Consider the following 20,057-nt stretch of genomic DNA (forward strand, 5'->3'; position numbering starts at 1 on the left):
AACAAGACTGTCGTTGTCCTCTCTTCCTGAGGTGTATTTCTCTATACTGCTGTTACAATCAGTGCCATCTTATCGGCTTTGGGCTGTACACATCACACATCTGCCCAACGACCGTCCGACTCGTCTGAGGATCTCAAAGGTGCTTAGTGCAGCCATCTGTCAATACTAGAATGGTGTGGAGATGTGTGCATTCGGCTAGTCCGTTAAGCCTGTGGCTGGCCCAGCCCCAGCTGATTCCAGGAGGCTGGCCGGCTCCACCCTAACTGATACTAGACCAGGAGCACCGCTCCACTCTACAGCCATCATCATGGCTGCTTCGAGCCCCCGACCAGGCAGAAATGTATATCAGCCTCTGTGGGTGAGGAATAGCTAACACCGTGATGAGTTAAGTTTCAGAATGATCTACATAATTTATTTCTTCCCCCCCCTTCCCCCCCAAGGAGACTTGTGTAGCATTAATTAATATCAGGCATCGTCCCAGTGAGGGATTCATTTGGGATGCGTGTCTCTTAATTCAAGCTGAGCTTTGATTGTTTGGCGCCCATGTAATTTGAGAAGTAGAAGAAGCCAGTCTGCTGTTACCGGGTAGATTAGGCCCGGTCCTGGTAGCTTTGGCCTGGTCCAGTGACAGTGTGTAGACTTACATCTAGTCACAGATATAGCAGTTTATTTCCTCCCAAGGTGTCATTTTTAAAACAAGTGTATCTTGATAGGAAATGGGACTTGACACCAAAGGATGACGATGTACCATGCTACAAAGGTCCCTGTTTGATCTTGCTCACAATGGCACAGCCTCTGTGACTATGACATGCTCTCTGCTCAAAGACACGAGACCTCTTCACTTTTTAATGTGATTTAAAAAGTGGGGGGAAAATGAAATCCCTTATCTCTAACCCCAAATTTCTCTCTCTCTCTCCCCACAGAACTCAATACGGCACAATCTGTCATTGAACAAGTGTTTTCTCAAAGTGCCTCGCTCCAAAGACGACCCGGGAAAGGTAAGACGACCGTGTTTCATTCAAACCCAAAATACAGAGATGACTGAACGTAGCGGAAATAAGCGTCTGGTGTCCACAGACGGACCTACTAGTCTAGACTCACTCTTTGCATGTAGTCCTCCAATATGATCTAATGTTGTCTGCATGAGGAACATGTTCTCTGTGAACACCTGCCAGTGTGCTCTGACAGTCTGGAAATGCATGGCTCCTAATCTATTTGGAACATTCCACCCCCACAAAATTGCATGTCAAATGTAAAGACCATTTTTTTTTTTGCTTTTGTTTTTTAGACCTGCGGGCAGACTAAGTACGAAGATGTGATAATAAGTCACTGTCCTTGTGGGAATAGTCCAAAATAAGGCCGTATTCAGTGCTTTTCGAGTAACGCTCAAAAAGTGCCTCTCTGGGCTGGGTTATGAGGAGAAAAGCCCCCAGATCAGCATTTAGGGTGAGAGGAGAGGGAGGCCACGCTGACACATACAGCACCTGCCTCTCCCGCCCCGTCATCTTAGGCCGGCAGGGACTGCTGCTATGACACCACCAGCTCCCATACCAGCCTGTTTTACCGCACAATCACTCCCATCTCTCGCCCTGTCCCTTGTCTTTACTCGTGTATCTCACTGCGCTTTGTTTCTCACGTGGTTGGACCATGTGGGCCTATATTTAGTGTATCCTGGTTATGTGAATTGGACGAACCATATGGAAGAGTTTTTGTCTGGCGAACAGGCACATGAACAGGCACACAGTGGCTTGAAGAGCTACGCCAAGCTATGTACTGTAGAGGTTGGGGACTGAATGCTAATTTCATGTTTTGCTGTAATCCTCTGATATTGACACTCCTGGGAGCTGCACTAAATACAAAATAATCTATTGCTGTGAGTCCCATTCCAAATGCATGGCCAACTTTAATTTGGAATTTTCCTCACCCCCCCCCAAGACAACTTCAAAGAAGTGCTAGCCTCTAGATAGGTTCCATCAGTATTGTAATGTGGCAGGGATATGAGCAGTGCTGGTCGGATGAGATAGGAGAGCACCGTGTCTACCTCTGAGATGGAGAGCGAGATGACATGCGTGGCGTACACCTTCACCGTGGGGGGGGGGGGGGGGTGTAAAAGTGCTGTTACGGCTCCCACTGCAGAGACCTATTTATATCGCGTGTTAACCGGTTAGGAATGCTAAATGTGCACCGTGATTAAAACAAATAGGTTGACATACAATACTGTAGGAAAATCACCAGCCTCTGAGAGAATCAGGTCATCAGGGCTTCTGGTGGAATCATCACATGTCCATGGCATTTTGTGTAGAGACTACATGGATGGTAGAGCTTAGTTTTCCTTACATTTGTAGCTTACATTATGGACAGACATTCTTGCTTTGCCGGCTTCACTATGATGCAGTGCATTTGTGATTTATTTAAGTCTCGTCCCCCGTTGAGTCTCGAGGGGCGTGTGGAGAAATGCAGAAACTCCCCAAGGGTTTGTGCTTAAAGATTTTTTTTTTGTTGCCTAATTAAAAGAAACGCCGCCCGTCTCTCCACCGGCGCAGTGAGTCTGAGTCTACCAAGAGCTCTAATTGAAACAGTTAACCCCAAAATCCTCATACATCTAGCAGTGAACCAGATGCTTTGATCAAAACACGCAGCTCAGGCAGCTCACCTTCAGGCGTCCTTAGACGTTTCTCTGTCCGTTACTCTCAGCCTCTTGCAGTGAAGACCAACATCGCCAAATATACCAACAATGGAATTGGGCTACAGAACAGTGAGGTATAATGGGATTTATACTCACATATACAGTTGAGTCTGAAGTTTACATACTCCTTTGCCAAATACATTTTAAACTCCAGTTTTTCACAATTCCTGACCTTTAATCCTAGTAAAGTCCCTGTTTTAGGTCAGTTAGGATTACCACTTTATTCTAAGAATGTGAAATGTCAGAATGATTTATTTCAGCTTTTATTTCTTTCATCACATTCACAGTGGGTCAGAAGTTTACATACAATCAATTAGTATTTGGTAACATTGCCTTAAACAATTTAAACTTGGGTCAAACGTTTCAGGTAGCCTTCCACAAGCTTCCCACAATAAGTTGGGGGAATTTTGGCCCATTCCTCCTAACAGAGCTGGCATAACTGAGTCAGGTTTTTAGGCCTCCTTGCTCGCACACGCTTTTTCAGTTCTGCCCACAAATTTTCTATGGGATTGAGGTCAGGGTGTTGTGATGGCCACTCCAATACCTTGACTTTGTTGTCCTTAAGCCATTTTGCCACAACTTTGGAAGTATGCTTGAGGTCATTGTCCATTTGCGACCAAGCTTTAGCTTCCTGACTGATGTCTTGAGATGCTGTTTCAATTCATCCACAGAATTTTCCTACCTCATGATTCCATCTATTTTGTGAAGTGCACCAGTCCCTCCCGCAGCAAAGCACCCCACAACATGATGCTGCCACCCCTGTGCTTCACGCTTGGAATGGTGTTCTTCGGCTTGCAAGCCTCCCCCTTTCCTCCAAACATAACGATGGTCATTATGGCCAAACAGTTTTATTTTTGTTTCATCAGACCAGAAAAGTGCGATCTTTGTCCCCATGTGCAGTTGCAAACTGTAGTCTGGCTTTTTTCTGGCGGTTTTGGATTGTCGATTAGAGACTTGTATAACTGTTTCCTCCAGCATCTTCACAGCATCTTCACAAGGTTCTTTGCTGTTGTTGACAGAACGCGTCTCCTGAGCGGTATGACGGCTGCGTGATCCCATGGTGTTTATACCTGCATACTATTGTTTGTATAGATGAACGTGGTACCTTCAGGCGTTTGGAAATTGCTCCCAAGGATGAACCAGACTTGTAGAGGTCTGCTAAAAAAAGTGATGTCTTGGCTGGTTTCTTTAGATTTTTCCCATGATGTCAAGCAGAGAGGCACCGAGTTTGAAGGTAGGCCTTGAAATACATCCACATGTACACTTCCAATTGACTCAAATTATGTCAATTAGCCTATCAGAAGCTTCTAAAGCCATGGCATCATTTTCTGGAATTTTCCAAGTGGTTTAAAGGCACAGTCAACTTAGTGTATTTAAACTTCTGACCTGTTGGAATTGTGATACAGTGAATTATAAGTGAAATAATCTGTCTGTAAACAATTGTTGGAAAAATTACTTGTCATGCACAAAGTAGTGTCCTAACCGACTTGTCAAAACTATTTTTTTAACAAGAAATTTGTGGAGTGGTTGAAAAATGAGTTTTAATGACTCTAACCTAAGTGTATGTAAACTTCTGACTTGTATATTATTACTGCTTAATTGTCTCTGGTTAATTTCCACTGTGAATTATTCTCCCTCTGAGGGAAACACTAATTGACCCCGAGGTTTAGAAAATATGAAAACATATTTTCTCAACATTTTATTGTTGCAGCAGTGGAGTTAAAGTTGCAGCGTTTCAAAATGAAAGCTCGGAGAGAAACACAGGACCGTGCTTTAGATGGCAGTAGTACCGTGACGAGTATGAAATGGGCCTACTACGGGACACGTGTTGTATAGATGCCTTTAGACACAGGTTGTTGCAACAGCACTTTCTCTTCTGTTGTCTAGACTGACAATTTCTCTGTAAATATCAATTATTCTCCCTGCTAAGGAAGTCATTTTAAAGGTCCTGATCTCACTTCCCCGGACAATTGTGAATGATTCTATCAGGAGTAATATAAAATATATATATTTTTTAAATCACAACTTGTAATGGCCTGGGGCTGAGAATCTCATTTTAACCACTGTAAGCAGTGATGCTTGTGGCTTCAGGGAGGAATTGCCATTGAAAAATGAATTAAATGTGTCCGAATGCGGAGATAAATAATGCAGCCACGGGGTGGAGTTGTGTGGAGCTGCAGCCTCCGAGCCAGCAGGTCTATTCTCTCCTTGATTAGCTGGGCTCAGACATGGAACAGAAACCCAAAGCGCTGCTCCTGCGCCTGTCGACAGCAGGTTGGATACACTAGCACTGCTTCAGGAGGGGTTTACCAGTTCAACAGCCCCAGTCTCTAACTAACGAGCACCAAAGACAAAGGGAAGCCTTGCCATGAAACACAGCTCCCTCCAATTACAAACAAAACCCACGTACACACTTAATACCCACACAGGACTACTTTTTTGTTGTTGTTGTGGATTGTGTTTTTCTAGCATTTTGTCAAAGCACTAATGTGGCAGTACCAAAAAAGTCAGATTTTACTCTTTGTCCTGAGATGGAAAGCCATATGTCCATTGCTAACATTCCTGTGGTGCCAGGCAAGGCTTTGTCTGTTCTGTTCTTTACTGCGGTGCTCAATGGTCCTCTCTCCCCCCCTCTCCTCCACAGGGCTCCTACTGGGCCATCGACACCAACCCAAAGGAAGACGCCTTGCCCACACGGCCGAAGAAGAGGCCACGGTCCGGAGAGAGGGTAAGTCCCCCAGACCACACACCATGATTCTTTGTCTTCATACAGTTGTAGATACCCTCACTTAACACATGCCATTATTTACATACACTACATGACAAAAAGTATGTGGACACCTGCTTGTCGAACACCTCGTTCCAAAATCACGGGCATTAATATGGAGTTGGTCCCCCCCCTTTGCTGCTATAACAGCCTCCACTCTTCCGGGAAGCATTTCCACTAGATGTTGGAACATTGCTAGAGGGACTTGCTTCCATTCAGCCATGAGCATTAGTGAGGACAGGCACTGGTGTTGGAAGATTAGGCCTTTTCTCAATCAGCATTCCAATTCATCCCACAGGAGTTAGATGGGGTTGAGGTAAGGGCTCTGTGCAGGCCAGTCAAGTTCTTCCACACTGATCTCGACAAACCATTTCTGTATGGACCTTGCTTTGTGCATGGGGAATTGTCATGCTGAAACAGGAAAGAGCCTTCCCCAAACTGATGCCACAAAGTTGGAAGTACAGAATTGTATGTTGCGTTCATTTCCCTTCACTGGAACTAAGGGGCGTAGCCCAAACCATGAAAAATAGCACCTACAATGCATTGGGACAGGTAGCCTTCTCGCGTCTGCCAGATTCAGCCGTCGCACTGCCATATGGTGACGTGTGATTCATCACTCCAGAAAATGCATTTCCACTGCCCCAGAGTGCAATGGCGGCGAGCTTGACACCACTCCAGCCAAATTTTGGCTTTGCGCATGGTGATCTTAAGCTTGTGTGCGGCTGCTTGGCCATGGAAACCCATTTCGTGAAGCTTCCGACTAACAGTTATTGTGCTGACGTTGCTTCCAGAGGCAGTTTGGAACTTAGTAGTGAGTGTTGCAACCAAGGACAGGCTTTTTTTTCTTTTTTTTTCGTTCTTCAGTGCTCGGCAGTTCTGTGAGCTTGTGTGGCCTACCACTTTGCGGTTGGGCCTACCACTTAACAGTAACAGCACTTGCAGTTGACCAGGGCAGCTCTAGCAGGGCAGGAATGTAACAACGGTGCCACGTTGAGTCACTGAGCTCTTCAGTAAGGCCATTCTACTGCCAATGTTTTCCTATGGAGATTGCATGTCTGTGTGCAGATTTTTATTTATTTATACACCTGTCTGGAACGGGTGTGGCTGAAATGGCTGGATCCACTAATGTGAAGGGGTGTCCACATACTTTTGTGTACACACATATATATATATATATATATATATATATATATATATATATATATATAATATTCCGAACATCAATTGATGTCCTCTGGCTGGTTATTCTGAGTGGGAGCGTTTGTCTTTTAATTATGCATGAGTCGTGTCCAGTGTAATATACTGGTTTAGTCAACTGCCCAGATTGACCTGGCTACGAGGCATCCATCCCTTCCTCCCTGGCTACTGCAGTCTGGCCTCCCCTGTGTGGCCCACCATAGGCTACAAGAAGACATGTGGGGCTTCGGTTGAAACACTGAGACGAAGACACAAAGAATCAGTGGAAAGGCAAACCCGCTCACTCCGTTAACCACCCACGTGTGTGTGTGTCTATCTGCGGTTGTAAGATAGGGAGAGGGATAGAGCAACGCACATTCAATATATGTGACACACAGTGTAAATGAGCTTAAATATAGTAATTGTTGTGTAATTCAAAAGCATGATATGCACAGTGTTCACTCAAGTTTGTACATGTATGTTGTTGGTATGACACGTGCACGCCATCCTCCCCTACAATTTTGACTGGCTGCCTACAAGGCATCCCATTTAAGTCCTCCGACATTAGAAATGGTGAAATCTCATTTATGTTTATCATGAATTAAAAATGGTATTGTTGCCAGCCAATCCTCTTACAGTAAGCAGTTTTGGGAGACAGGCGTGGTGGAGTTATCTCCCTCCGACCGAGCCGTGCAGGGAGCAATGGGGGCTGTGCTCTTCTCTCCATCTCCTCTGGAAATATTTCCGATGTGACCTAAATAAAGGTGTTGCTCCTTTTTGTTGTTTTATAAATGGTCCTGGTGTATTTTCCATACTGGGGATCTGCAACCCTCCCTATTGCCTGGAAGGAAAACGAGCTTCCCATCAAACACTGGAACATGAGTGTTAGGACCTTTACCTCCACCTATGGCTTGAGGTCCTGTATCATTCTGATAATTAGTTTAGAATGTTTGTTTTTTTTGTGCTCCTTTATTTGATAATTAGCTAAGAGTGTTTCTTTTTGGTCTCCCTCCTCCAGGCTTCCACACCGTACAGCCTGGAGTCGGAGTCTTTGGGAATGGACTGTATGATCTCTGGAAGTGCCTCTCCAACGCTGGCAATCAACACTGTGACGAACAAGGTACCTACCCAGCATGCACCTGCACACACTGCACTGCCCTGACCCTCCCTCCCCTACACCCAACCACCCACAGCTTATTCCCCCCCTGAGAGTAGCACTCAACTGGGATAAACACACACATACACACATTTACAGATTCTTTCCAGTACATCTCACACTAACGCCCAGCTGCAATGCAGCACAAGAAGCACTGTATACAAAAATACTGTAGTGTTGAGTGTGCGAGCGGAGTTGAGCGGTCAGAAATCCACCCTCGTTGCTCAGACCGGTCAATGTCCTTTTCCTCCTCTCTGCAAAAAAATAAATAAAAATGCTGCTCCAAATGTTCTCAAATTTTGTGTTTTAAAATAGAATTTAACAGTCACTCCTTCAAACATTTGGTTTTGAAGTTGGCTATCATAACAATCGTCAACATTTCAACATGTTGTAGGGCAGGCTAATTCAACAAGGATCTACCTGATGTGTAAAAAAAATATTTATTTTTAAAATCAATTGATAATCGGATACTTCAGTTGTCTCTGTGGTGCTCACATTTGAAAGTTGATGGACAGTTACAAACTCTGACTCCTCTTTTAACAATAGCCTATGTAGAAATCAAAACATCTCCGTTGCTGCTGCGTCGGCTCATTGGTTGTCTTGCCATCAATAACACAGGCCGTGTGACCTATTTCTCAGTCGACTCACGTCAACATCTCTGCGCATTAGTGGTGGGTTAGGTTAAATAAATACAACGGGAGGCCCTGGCTTTTTAAAAGAACCGTGATGAAGGAAATGAAGCAAAATGCTGGGCAGAGCCTAGAGCTCGTAGCTGAGTGGTACCGGAGAAAAATTGGAGTGGGGGAGAAGGTCGATCCAAACATATATATATTTTTTAATCCGCTCCAGCCAAATTAGGCACGCTCCACTCCAGTTTCATTCCGCTCACACACACAGCACCACAAGGGATTACTCGTACTATGCAATACGGTATCGATACTTTGACGTTCTGCAATATGATCAACCCTACACACAGACTTTGCAATGTGATACTCTACACACTAGGGTTGGGGTCAATTCAGGAAGTACACTGACATTTCTAATTTCCATGAAGAGAATGTCGAATTGGAATTTGGTTTACTTGTTGAGGAGCAATGGAACTGACCCCAACCCTACTGCCGACACACCTGGAGGTTGATGCCCAGTCCTTCTCTGTCCATCCAGTGTGGTTGGGGACATTACCCTCTCTGCTGCAGGGGTGGGTGTGTGTGTGGGTGGGGCCAATACTGCAGAGATGTTGAGAAACCCCAGGGACTGCAAGCAGTTTGCTCTGAGTGTGCGGTTCACTCTGGAATTGAAATAGGCTTTTTAACCTTAAGCACGCTCCTCTGGGCCCAGTGGGGGCAGCTCTCTGGAGTACTTTTAAAAAGCCTGCAAGACGCTTATTCATTTACTGCAGCAGGCACAAAAAAGACTGGGTTTAATATAAACGTGTGTGTGTGTGTGTGTGTGTGTGTGTGTGTGTGTGTGTGTGTGTGTGTGTGTGTGTGTGTGTGTGTGTGTGTGTTATGTGTCTTTTTGTTCTGTGCAGTTAGAAGAGTCTTGTTTGTGTGAGTGGCTGCCCGTTGTCTTGGGGTGGTTGGTGAGGGGGCACTGTAAACACACACACACACACACACACACGTGTCTGTCTTTCCTCCTCTCAACTAAACAAATAAGCACTCGTCATTGATTTGCCGGGGTTTCGAACCCCAGTTGGGCATTTTAACACGGACGTCCTCCATAGAGTAACAAAAGTTAGATTTCACAGATGCTAAGAATCATGAGCGGGGAAAACAAAACAAATCTTCTGAACATGCCTGCTCCAGGCAAGGTTACAGCAGGGCTGTGTGTGTGTGTGTGTTCCTCAAACAAACGTGTGTGTATTTCTCTGTTCTGTGTGTGTGTGTTTGTGTGGCGTGTGTGTGACGTGTGTCAGTGTGTGTGTGATAAAGGAAGTGTGTGTTGTGGAAGACGTGTGTTTACCGAGGAAACGTGTGGCCCTGTGCTTTTTTTGTTCTCCTGCTTGTAACTGTTGCTATGGTAAAGCAAAGATCAAGTGGATAGGAGAAATAGCAGCAGCAGATCGGAGCTCTGCTCTTGCCAGAGAGCTCGTTTCTCATTGTAGTATACTGTAAATACACAACTGGCCACGCCTCTTTCAGTGCACTGTGCCAAACCACAGGAATTCTCTTGCTCGCTCTCTCAAATTCCCGCCTTCTCTGAGAGGTCAATGTGAGGTTTTCAGGACTACAGAACCAGTGAGTGTTTCCCCAACGATCCCTCAGACATTTCTCAAGTAGCTCTCTTCCTCTCTCATTCCTCAAACAAACGCACATTATTTCTCTATTCTGAGGTAGCCGTTTGCAGTGGCGTGAATGAGACGGAAGTCAGGCACTAGTGTGATAAAGGAAGGCGGATTGTAGGAAGACGTGTGTTTACCGAGGAAACGTCTGGCCCTGTGCTTTGCTTCTCTCACTACTTAAATCCCATGAAGAGGGATTATGAGGAACACTGGCTGGCATTGTCAGCGACACCTGGGTGAATCTCGCTTTGATTTCATAATCCGTGTCTCATGCTCCAGATTAGACTCGTGTAAAAGATACCCCTGGCTTTTTGCCTAATTCATGGCTAACACTATCACACACACTGACTCGCTACCACCAAACACGCATCAGGATTTATTGTAGAGTGAGTTTCTGCGCATGTGGGGTGAGCAGTCTGTGAGCTGTGTGTGTGTGTGAGAGCTGGGTGGTGTGTGTGTGAGAGCTGGGTGGTGTGGTGAGCTGGGTGGTGTGTGTTGAGGTGAGCTGTGTGTGTGTGTTGAGGTGAGCTGTGTGTGTGTGTGTTGAGGTGAGCTGTGTGTGTGTGTGTTGAGGTGAGCTGTGTGTGTGTGTTGAGGTGAGCTGTGTGTGTGTGTGTTGAGGTGAGCTGTGTGTGTGTGTGTTGAGGTGAGCTGTGTGTGTGTGAGCTTGGAGTGAGGTGAGCTGTTGGAGTGAGGTGAGCTGTTGGAGTGAGGTGAGCTGTTGGAGTGAGGTGAGCTGTTGGAGTGAGGTGAGCTGTTGGAGTGAGGTGAGCTGTTGGAGTGAGGTGAGCTGTTGGAGTGAGGTGAGCTGTTGGAGTGAGGTGAGCTGTTGGAGTGAGGTGAGCTGTTGGAGTGAGGTGAGCTGTTGGAGTGAGGTGAGCTGTTGGAGTGAGGTGAGCTGTTGGAGTGAGGTGAGCTGTGTGTGTGGTTGGAGTGAGGTGAGCTGTGTGTGTGGTTGGAGTGAGGTGAGCGGTGGGTGTGGGGGGTTGGAGTGAGGTGAGCGGTGGGTGTGTGTCGGGTGAGCGGTGGGTGTGTGTCGGGTGAGCTGTGGGCGGGTGGGTGTGTGTGTGTGTCGGGTGAGCTGTGGGCGGGTGTGTGTGTGTGTGTGGGTGTGTGTGTGAGCTATGTGGGGGGGGGTGAGCTGTGGTGAGGGGTGTGTGTGTCGGGTGAGCTGTGGGTGGGTGTGTGTGTCGGGTGAGCTGTGGGCGGGTGTGTGTGTCGGGTGAGCTGTGGGCGGGTGTGTGTGTCGGGTGAGCTATGTGGGGGGTTGGAGTGATGTGAGCGTGTGTGGGGGGTTGGAGTGAGGGGGGGGGGTTGGAGTGAGGTGAGCTGGGGGGTGTGTTGAAGTGAGCCGTGGGTGGGTATGAGCTCGGGTGAGCTGTGGGTGGGTGGGTGTGTGTGTGTCGGTTGAGCTGTGGGTGGGTGTGTGTGTGTGTCGGGGGTTGGAGTGAGGGTGTGTGTGTGTGGGGGGGTTGGAGTGAGGTGTGTGTGTGGGGGGGGGGGGGGGGTTGGAGTGAGGTGAGCTGGGGGTGTGTTGGGGGGTTGGAGTGAGGTGAGCTGGGGGTGTGTTGAGGTGAGCCGTGGGTGGGTATGTCGGGTGAGCTGTGGGTGGGTGGGTGTGTGTGTGTCGGGTGAGCTGTGGGTGTGTGTGGGGGGGTTGGAGTGAGGTGTGTGTGTGGGGGGGGTTGGAGTGAGGTGAGCGTGTGTGTTGGGGGGTTGGAGTGAGGTGAGCTGGGGGGTGTGTTGAGGTGAGCTGTGGGTGGGTATGTCGGGTGAGCTGTGGGTGGGTGTGTGTGTGTGTGTGGGGGGGGGTTGGAGTGAGGTGAGCGTGTGTGTTGGGGGGTTGGAGTGAGGTGAGCTGGAGGGTGTGTTGAGGTGAGCTGTGGGTGGGTATGTCGGGTGGGTGGGTGTGTGTGTCGGGGAGCTGTGGGTTGGAGTGAGGTGAGCGTGTGTGTTGGGGGGTTGGAGTGAGGTGAGCTGGGGGTGTGTTGAGGTGAGCTGTGGGTGGGTATGTCGGGTGTGTGGGTGGGTGGGTGGGTGTGTGTGTGTGAGCTGTGTGGGGGGTGTGTGTTGGTGTGAGGTTGGAGTGTGTGTGTGGGGGGGGTTGGAGTGAGGTGAGCGTGTGTGTTGGGGGGGGGGGGGGGGGGTTGGAGTGAGGTGAGCTGTGTGTCGGGTGAGCTGAGTGTGGGGGGGGTTGGGGTGAGGTGTGTTGGGGTGAGCTGTTTGGGTGTGTGTGTGTGGAGGGGGCTGAGTGAACTGTGGGGAGAACAGTGCATGTGTGTGAGACATGATGACATTGTGTGGCGTACATGCTCAAGTGGGCGACTTGACTCCCGGGTCTCTGGGGTCTGTTTAAAACCACAGAGCACAGTGAGGTTTGGAAATCATCACACTTTATGGATGAGGAGAGTAAAAATAGATTTATGGCGAGCAGCTTAAGGCTAAAAGCCTCTTTTATGACTTCATTACACATACCATTTATATTTCTGCAGCGCACTGAGTTTGATCAGCATTGTAGTGCTGATTCTCAGACGTGCCTAAGCCCTCAGTCTTAGCCGCTCATTGAGTTCCCCGTTCACGCTAATGAACACTGGAGCCCAGCCCACACTGAGTGGTGGAAGGCTAGAGTCGACTAATGAGCTTCTCTTGCATCCCCTTCACCCACCCGACACACAATACAATACTGGATTCAATGCTCTCTCTTCTGACTGTTGTCATTAAAGCACAACATTTGTGTCATTCTCTAGCTGAGAAAGTGAGAGCTTAGAATGACAGACGGCTCAAACTGAGTTTAGAGAGCTCCGTGTCTGTGCTCAGACTGGCGACATAACAATAAGGACAGCAGCCCGATCTGGGTTTGTTTTCTTTCATAATAGATAATAAATACTTTGAGCGTTTGGTTTGATTCAGCTTTCCTGTTTTTGAGATTTTCTGGGTTTTCACTTTTGTGACTTCCATTGTGCCCGTCATGCTCAATCACGCACAAGTACTGGAGGGCAGTCAGGCCTGGAATTCCCTCTGGCCTCAGAAGGCAAAGCAGTCATGTCCTGCTGTTGTGTGTTAGACAGAGGGCGCTATAGAGAGGGCGCAGGCAGGGCCACAGCCACTTGGCCCAAGGGCTGCATGTCTCATTGTGCAGAGCACAGAGCCCAGCCTTGTTCCACTCAGCCTGATGAGCAGGCAGCCCCGACCGGCCACTGGGCAAGACTCGGATTCATCACCAGCACCATCCAGGCTGAGGCTGCCAAGATCTGCATGGTTTGTCACACCAGTGTTTCCCCAAGTTGTTTTTCAGCAGCGGTGGCATAGTTAGTGGGAGGAGGGTTTAGAGACCAAATGTTGCTGTTTCTAAGGCAAATGTCCTGCAATTCTACACATTTTGCCATGGCTTATGCCTTGTTCTAATGTTTGAGTCACTCAGATGGCATAACAAAATCAATGGGGGCCCCATGCCACGCCATTTTTGGCATTTCTGGTGATTTCTGGTGATTGTTAGTTCTCAAAGATGATCTTATTAACAAAATAATGTCCATTTATCTTTTCTACTTACTTTGTATCTGTTTTAGTCGTTTACGTTTCCACTGAAAACATTATACCATCCCAAGTTTAGTGTTTTTTATTTTATTGTAAAAACAACCGTTGCAGTGGTGTCCACGATGCGTATGAGGGGAAACCCTGCGCACACACCAGCCAGCAGCATCCCACATAGCTGCCATTCCACACTATGGGAAAAAACTGAATGCAACAGCTTTTCTCTCCGGATCTCATTATATTCATGACAAGATTGTTTCTACCACCAATGCTACTTATTTGCGGTCTGTTGTGTTATGCCACAATACACTTTTCCCCCCTTAGCAAAACCTTTTTCAGATGATGATAATGAAGTGTTCTGAAGTGCTCTGGCTGCTTGCGTCGCTGTATTGAAAGGTCAGGGTCTCGGTTGCGCCGAAGACCTTTTGTTGGTTGTCCCAAACCGATTTGCGCACTGTGAGCAGATGGGTCTGACACGGCCAGTAGTGTGACCTTTAGTAAAGAAGGGGGCGGTCCCACTTTACCTACCCAGAGGAAGAGCCTTTACCTGGACACTCATTCAGAAGGGACCCCTGGGGCTCTGCTGGCTGTGTAGCCTCCGTAAAGGTGTTCCAGGCCAGCCAACATTTCAGTTCAGAGAAAACGCTCTGCAGTAATGACAAGTGATAACATCCAGTACACAACAGCTTTACGCACACACAGGTATCGAATTCCTTGACACACACACGCACACAAACCAAATTCAGTTTGTTACGGAACCAAACTGATTTGCATGCATTTTTACCGTTTGAAGGATAATGATTACGTAAAAACCCTGTTGGTGAATCTCCAGGATGTGTGGTATGCAAGAAAAGCTAATGCAGTGCCTTCATCTTATTTCAGGTGGCATTATACAACCCAGATCAGGATGGGAGTGACAGCCCAAGAAGCAGCCTTAACAACAGCCTGTCTGACCAGAGTCTGGCCTCAGTCAATCTAAACAGTGTTGGCAGCGTGCACAGCTACACACCGGTAAGACGTTGCACTGCGACCTCTAACCACAGTGCTACACACTTCTCTGACCAAGCACCACAAACAACGACAAGATGCCAGCTACACACAATTTAGACCATGTACACGGCATTCGGAAAGTATTCCCACCCCTTGACTTGACCCCACCCTTTGACCCTTGTTCTAAAATGGATTAAATAATTTTGGTTCCATCATCAATCTACATAAAATAACCCATAATGACAAAGTGAAAACAGGTTTACATTTTTATTTCTTTTTTGCAAATCTATTAAAAATCTATTTTTTAAACAATACCTAAATTACATAAGAATTCAGACCCTTTGCTATGAGACTTGAAATTGAGCTCAGCTGCATCCTGTTTCCAATGATCATCCTTAATGTTTCTACAACTTGATTGTAGTCCACCTGGGGTAAATTAAATTCATTGGACATGATTTGAAAAGGCACACACCTGTCTATATAAGGTCCCACAGTTGACAGTGCATGTCAGAGCAAAAACCAAGCCGCGAGGCTGAAGGAATTGTCCGTTGACCTCCGAAACAGGATTTTATTGAGGCACAGATCTGGGGAAGGGTACCAAAACATTTTCTGCAGCCTTGAAGGTCCCCAAGAACACAGTGGCCTCCATTCTTAAATGGAAGAAGTTTGGAACCACCAAGACTATTCATAGAACTGGCCGCCCGGCCGAACTGGGCAATCGGGGGAGTAGGGCCTTGGTCAGGGAGGTGACCAAGAACCCGATGATCACTCTGACAGAGTTCCTCTGTGAAGATGGGAGAACAACGATGTAGTATATTTTAGTACAAGACTGTAACGTGACAAAATTCTGAAAGAGTTAATGCGTCTGAATACGTTCCGAATGCACAGTATATCAACCTCTAACCACAGTGCCCCGGGCTAAGCACGAGCTAAGACCAAAGAAACACCACGTTTCACTGCCACTGTATCACAGCTAGACATACAGTAATATAGACTATACATGTCAATCTGTAATCACACTGACAACCATATACTTCTTAGACTGAGATCCTAAAACTGCTACTGTCTGCTTCACCACTAGACATAGTCATTTAGACCGTGCATGCCGATCCCTAACCTCACTATCACAGAGTTACATAGCGGTTAGTTAGCTGAAAGCCTGGAACTTTAACACAGTGAAGCAGCTCCACTCTGAGGGCCGTGCCCCTGACCAGGGGGGAGGGTTAAGGGAAAGAGAGATCTGTACACGTTCTTGGAGAGCTGCTGCCTGTGATGTCCTCCCACCAGAGATGCCCCCTTCTTTGGTGTGGTCCTCCCGCTTCCCAGGGTGCTCTCTGCTCCAGGCTCTCTGCATCGATCTGTTCAGACTGATGGATGTTTCTCCAGTGCTGCTGAGACCAGTCTCTTCTTATTACTGCCTCACTTCAGCCAGCCACACTGACTGAATTCTATAGCAAGGCAATCTATACCGTAGCCCACGAGTAAGGCTTCAAAGCCTTTGCTGTTGTAAATAACGTGGCCTCCAACATGCATGAATTGAAGGAGTCTCCCTAGCGATGGAGTAGTGATGGCTCAATTATTAGTGTCCTTCAAATGTTCAACCTGGTATGGCTTGAAAGCTATGCACACATGACTGTAAGTGGCTTTGGATAAAAGCGTCTGCTAAATGGCATATATTCTATTATTATTATTAAAGCTACCTCTGTGATGCGGTGTTAAATCCTGAAGACTCATTTTGTGTCCTCAGTTATAGAATAGTGGTGACTCCATGTTGGTGTTCTTCTCATGATGAACTTCATTAGACAGTCTTGCTAGAGCGCAACATTGACTGCACTCTCATACACCCGCAGATAAAAATCGACCCCCAGGCATATGCTGGACATGACTAAAATGAATGGTTATTTGTACAAGGCTTTGGTATTGATTTATTTTTTAATTTAAAAAAAAAAATACATTTTGCCATCTGAGTTATTGGCTTTGTGTTCGTGTTGGTTACTATTTGAGGTGAGGCTGCAAGCAGCGATTTAAGACTGTCAAAGGCAAGTCGCTGATAGGTTGAAGAATGAACACTGATATTTAGCTGCTTATACATGTACATTATGTCTTTAGAAGTTCGATTAGCTTAGTGGACTGGACTAAGATATTATAGATCTATATGCCTAGATCTGTTGCACTACATGGAGAAACATGTTTTGCGTGAAATGTTTCAGTGTCTCTCTTGTTCTCCAACAGATCTATGTGCAGATATCCGTCGATGTCTCTGAGAAGTATGTTTCCCAGTAGAGTCAGTTTTGACGGTGTAAACAGCACTCTTCAACAGTTAAAGTGAAAGTTGTAGTCTGTCTGGAATAGGTTTGTATTGTGGTTAGTTTTAGACCGAGGTGTGACCGCTGGCATGTACTGAATGACTTAAACAAGAACCCTCGGGTTCTAAGCAGAGCAGAATAGATTTAATTCACGGCTCTCAAATCTCTCATCTCTCTTCTATTTCTCCTGCTCTCCCTTCCTCCCCAGGTGACTAACCATCAAGAGTCGGTGTCTCAGTCCATGAGCCTCCAGCAGCCGCCCCAGCCCCAGTACAGTATGCCAGAGAGGGACAAGCAACTCCTCTTCTCCGACTTTGAAGATCTCAGTGCCTCCTTCCGCAGCCTTTACAAGTCTGTCTTTGAGCAGTCCTTCAGCCAACAGGGTGAGTGCTCGTCAAGAAGGGTTACACATCAGCTACTGTAGTGGACAAGTTTGTGTACAGGAGGCCAGGATGATTCTATGGCCTTCTGTTTTGCACTAAACAGTTGGTGGAAGGAGAGTGGAATTGGAACTAATTAGGTTAAGTGGGTTGGATGAGTCGGGATTCGATAGACAGTAGCTCTAGTGCAAATCCATATGGCTGTTTACACGGTCTACATGCTAAATCCTCTGGCCTCATTCCCAATGCGAATGCACAAAAGAGTGAAGAGTTCATAGCAGAATAATGCAGTTTTGTAAACGTGTAAATGCAGCTTTGTTATTACTCTGCCTGTCGTCTCGTATCTCTTTACCGCGTTTTATACATTCTTTTTTCAGACGATTGCAGCATCAAACCTCTGTCTGTTGACGCAATTTCCATAACGATGGTATTCATAATGGTATAGGCCCATCGCACAGGGTCGGATTAAGTGTGGCACTCCAAAAGCCTGTCAGCCCTTTAGAACGTAATGCTTTTTGTTTGTAATCTGATTGACTGATGAACAAAAAGCACTTGACAAGCGGGTTATGGGCAAACGGCGACAAAGCTTTTTCTTGTATAACCTACTTTCACAAATCAAATGCATTTCATGCTAATGTTTTCAAAAGTGTTCCTCTCCCTTAATCTATCATCTAGGTTTCATTAGTTTAAAGTTGTTACCTTTTTTTATTATTTTTTTTACATTTTATATATGCATAAAAGTGAAATCTCTTAGTCAGACAAGCCCTTGCAATTAAAAAGTGTAAATATGCGAGCGAGAGGATTTCACACCCTGGTGCTGTAGACAGTGAGCTAATTCACTGGCTTTGATAATAGGTAATGAGCTCGCATTGTTATTCTGGGGCTGCGCGCTAATTGCTTTCTGTATTTCCCTGGTTGGACAATGGGCTTTCTGTACCGATAAGAGATGTACCTTTGTCACCCCTGCAGTGAGTGTTCTGGGGGCGATTGCGGCAGGGCTGGAGTCGGCTCTAAAAGCACTCCAGTGAAATGGGTTTTACCGTGCCAAAGCCGTGATGGACCAGGGCCTCTTAAGAACCGCTCCCCTACACTCAGATTATTGCTGTTGGATGTGCAGATGTTCGCGCTCCAGTCGTGCTTGTTTTTCAAAATAGTGCGGCAACACGATGAAGTGTCAAAAGAATTGCAGGGTTCGGAAGAAATGCCCCGGCTCTCTGTGGTTTTCAGAAGCTCTGCCGCTGCTGACTCATTCCTTTTAGCTGCTCGTTCAAAATGGCAGCTGTGTCGTCAAGTGTAGTGCTCCTTGAACAAGGGAATCCCAGATCCACTGATTGCATGATGATGTTGTCGTCGTTAACTTGAATAGGTGCTTTTACAACTGAAACCTACAAGCCCCCTTGGTGTTAATGACTTACCTGCAATATTTAAGTGGTTTCTTGTAGTTTGTTGCATTGTATGTTTATATCAAATAATGCCTTTGTTGAAGCACAGAGTAATAAGTATGACTGTGTGTGTATATGGACTTCCAGGTTTGATGGGCATGCCGACGGAGTCGTCCCAGCAGACCCATACCGCCTGCTCCTATCAGCACTCCCCCAGTGGCACAATCAGCACCCAGAACAGCCTGACAAACAACCACTCCAGCAGCGGTGGCCAGGTGCCCCTGTCCCACCCTCCCCAGCTCCCTGGCCAGAACACCCACCCGGGCCACGGCTCGCCCCACACACAGCACCTCTCCCAGCACGGCCAGCATGGCCCACACAACCAACATGGCCAACACGGCCAACACACCCAGCACCCACAGCACTCTCAGCATGGGCAGCACCCCTCACATGCCCAGCACCCACAGCAGCACACGCCGCACCCCTCCCAACACACACAGCACACCCCGCACCCCTCCCAACATGCCCAGCAGCACGGCCAGCACCCCTCCCAGCAGCACCAGAGCCTGGCTCACCAGCCCCATCCTGCCCAGCAACAGATGGCCTGCAACACAGGTAAGACCTGCCTCTTTCCTCTGCACCACACACACATTCAGATGCATTCAGAGATAACCCAGTGAGACACAGCTGGACCTGGCTACCTCAGTATTTATTCTGCATTAAGTACAGAGACCTGATTTTGGTCAACAGACAGTAAATTATCATCTGATTTATGCGGTTTGCTGTAATGAGAACAAAGCAAATGCTGCATCCAGACAGTACCTCTGGAGCCCTGCAACCTTTTCAGAGGGAACCGACTCCACCCCGTGGCCAAAGTAGAGTACTGTTGATACTGATTCCTCTCCAGCCTCTAAAAAATCAATCTGTGCTCCTCTCTGTGTTTGCAGGTCTGCCCTCTGACTGGTACCCCAATCTGGACGCACTGAAAGAGAGCTGCCGTATTGCCAGCAGTTATAACTGGGCTGATGTCGACCTCTCACCTTTTCAAGGTGCGGCCATGAAGGATTGTGAATGCAGTTGCATTACATTGGCATATCCAACTTAAGCCTCAATAAGCTAACTAATTATACACGTCTTTATTTTTTATATTCTTATTGTCAACCTGTGGGATTATTTTTTTTAACCAAAATTTCAAAAGTTGTTTATTGTGATTACGAGTCATTTTATCCAAATTATTTCATGCCATAATGCCTGTGATGAGCACCAACAGGCAAGTTTATTGGAGCTCTTTTGTTGGTGTGCTGAAGTGTTGCCAATCAAGGGTTTCATTTGAAGGAGCTCTTCAATTAAGGAACGCTGCCTTCAAGTTTAATTACCAAATGCAGTGTTGCTCAGCAGG

General features: G+C 46.8%; 1 protein-coding gene across 1 annotated transcript in view; it reads left to right on the forward strand.

Moving 5' to 3' along the window:
* The window catches only part of LOC124031537 (forkhead box protein J3-like), an 83,525-nt gene that overhangs the window by 57,077 nt on the left and 6,391 nt on the right, over window positions 1-20,057 (forward strand). The window contains exons 3-9 of the mRNA XM_046342909.1: window positions 924-998; window positions 5,331-5,414; window positions 7,648-7,749; window positions 14,483-14,611; window positions 17,105-17,279; window positions 18,806-19,273; window positions 19,606-19,707. Of these exons, the coding sequence (XP_046198865.1) occupies window positions 924-998; window positions 5,331-5,414; window positions 7,648-7,749; window positions 14,483-14,611; window positions 17,105-17,279; window positions 18,806-19,273; window positions 19,606-19,707 (1,135 nt within the window). The remainder of the gene's footprint in view (window positions 1-923; window positions 999-5,330; window positions 5,415-7,647; window positions 7,750-14,482; window positions 14,612-17,104; window positions 17,280-18,805; window positions 19,274-19,605; window positions 19,708-20,057) is intronic.

This window comes from Oncorhynchus gorbuscha, linkage group LG03, assembly GCF_021184085.1.
Source record: "Oncorhynchus gorbuscha isolate QuinsamMale2020 ecotype Even-year linkage group LG03, OgorEven_v1.0, whole genome shotgun sequence".
Classification (NCBI taxonomy): domain Eukaryota; kingdom Metazoa; phylum Chordata; class Actinopteri; order Salmoniformes; family Salmonidae; genus Oncorhynchus; species Oncorhynchus gorbuscha.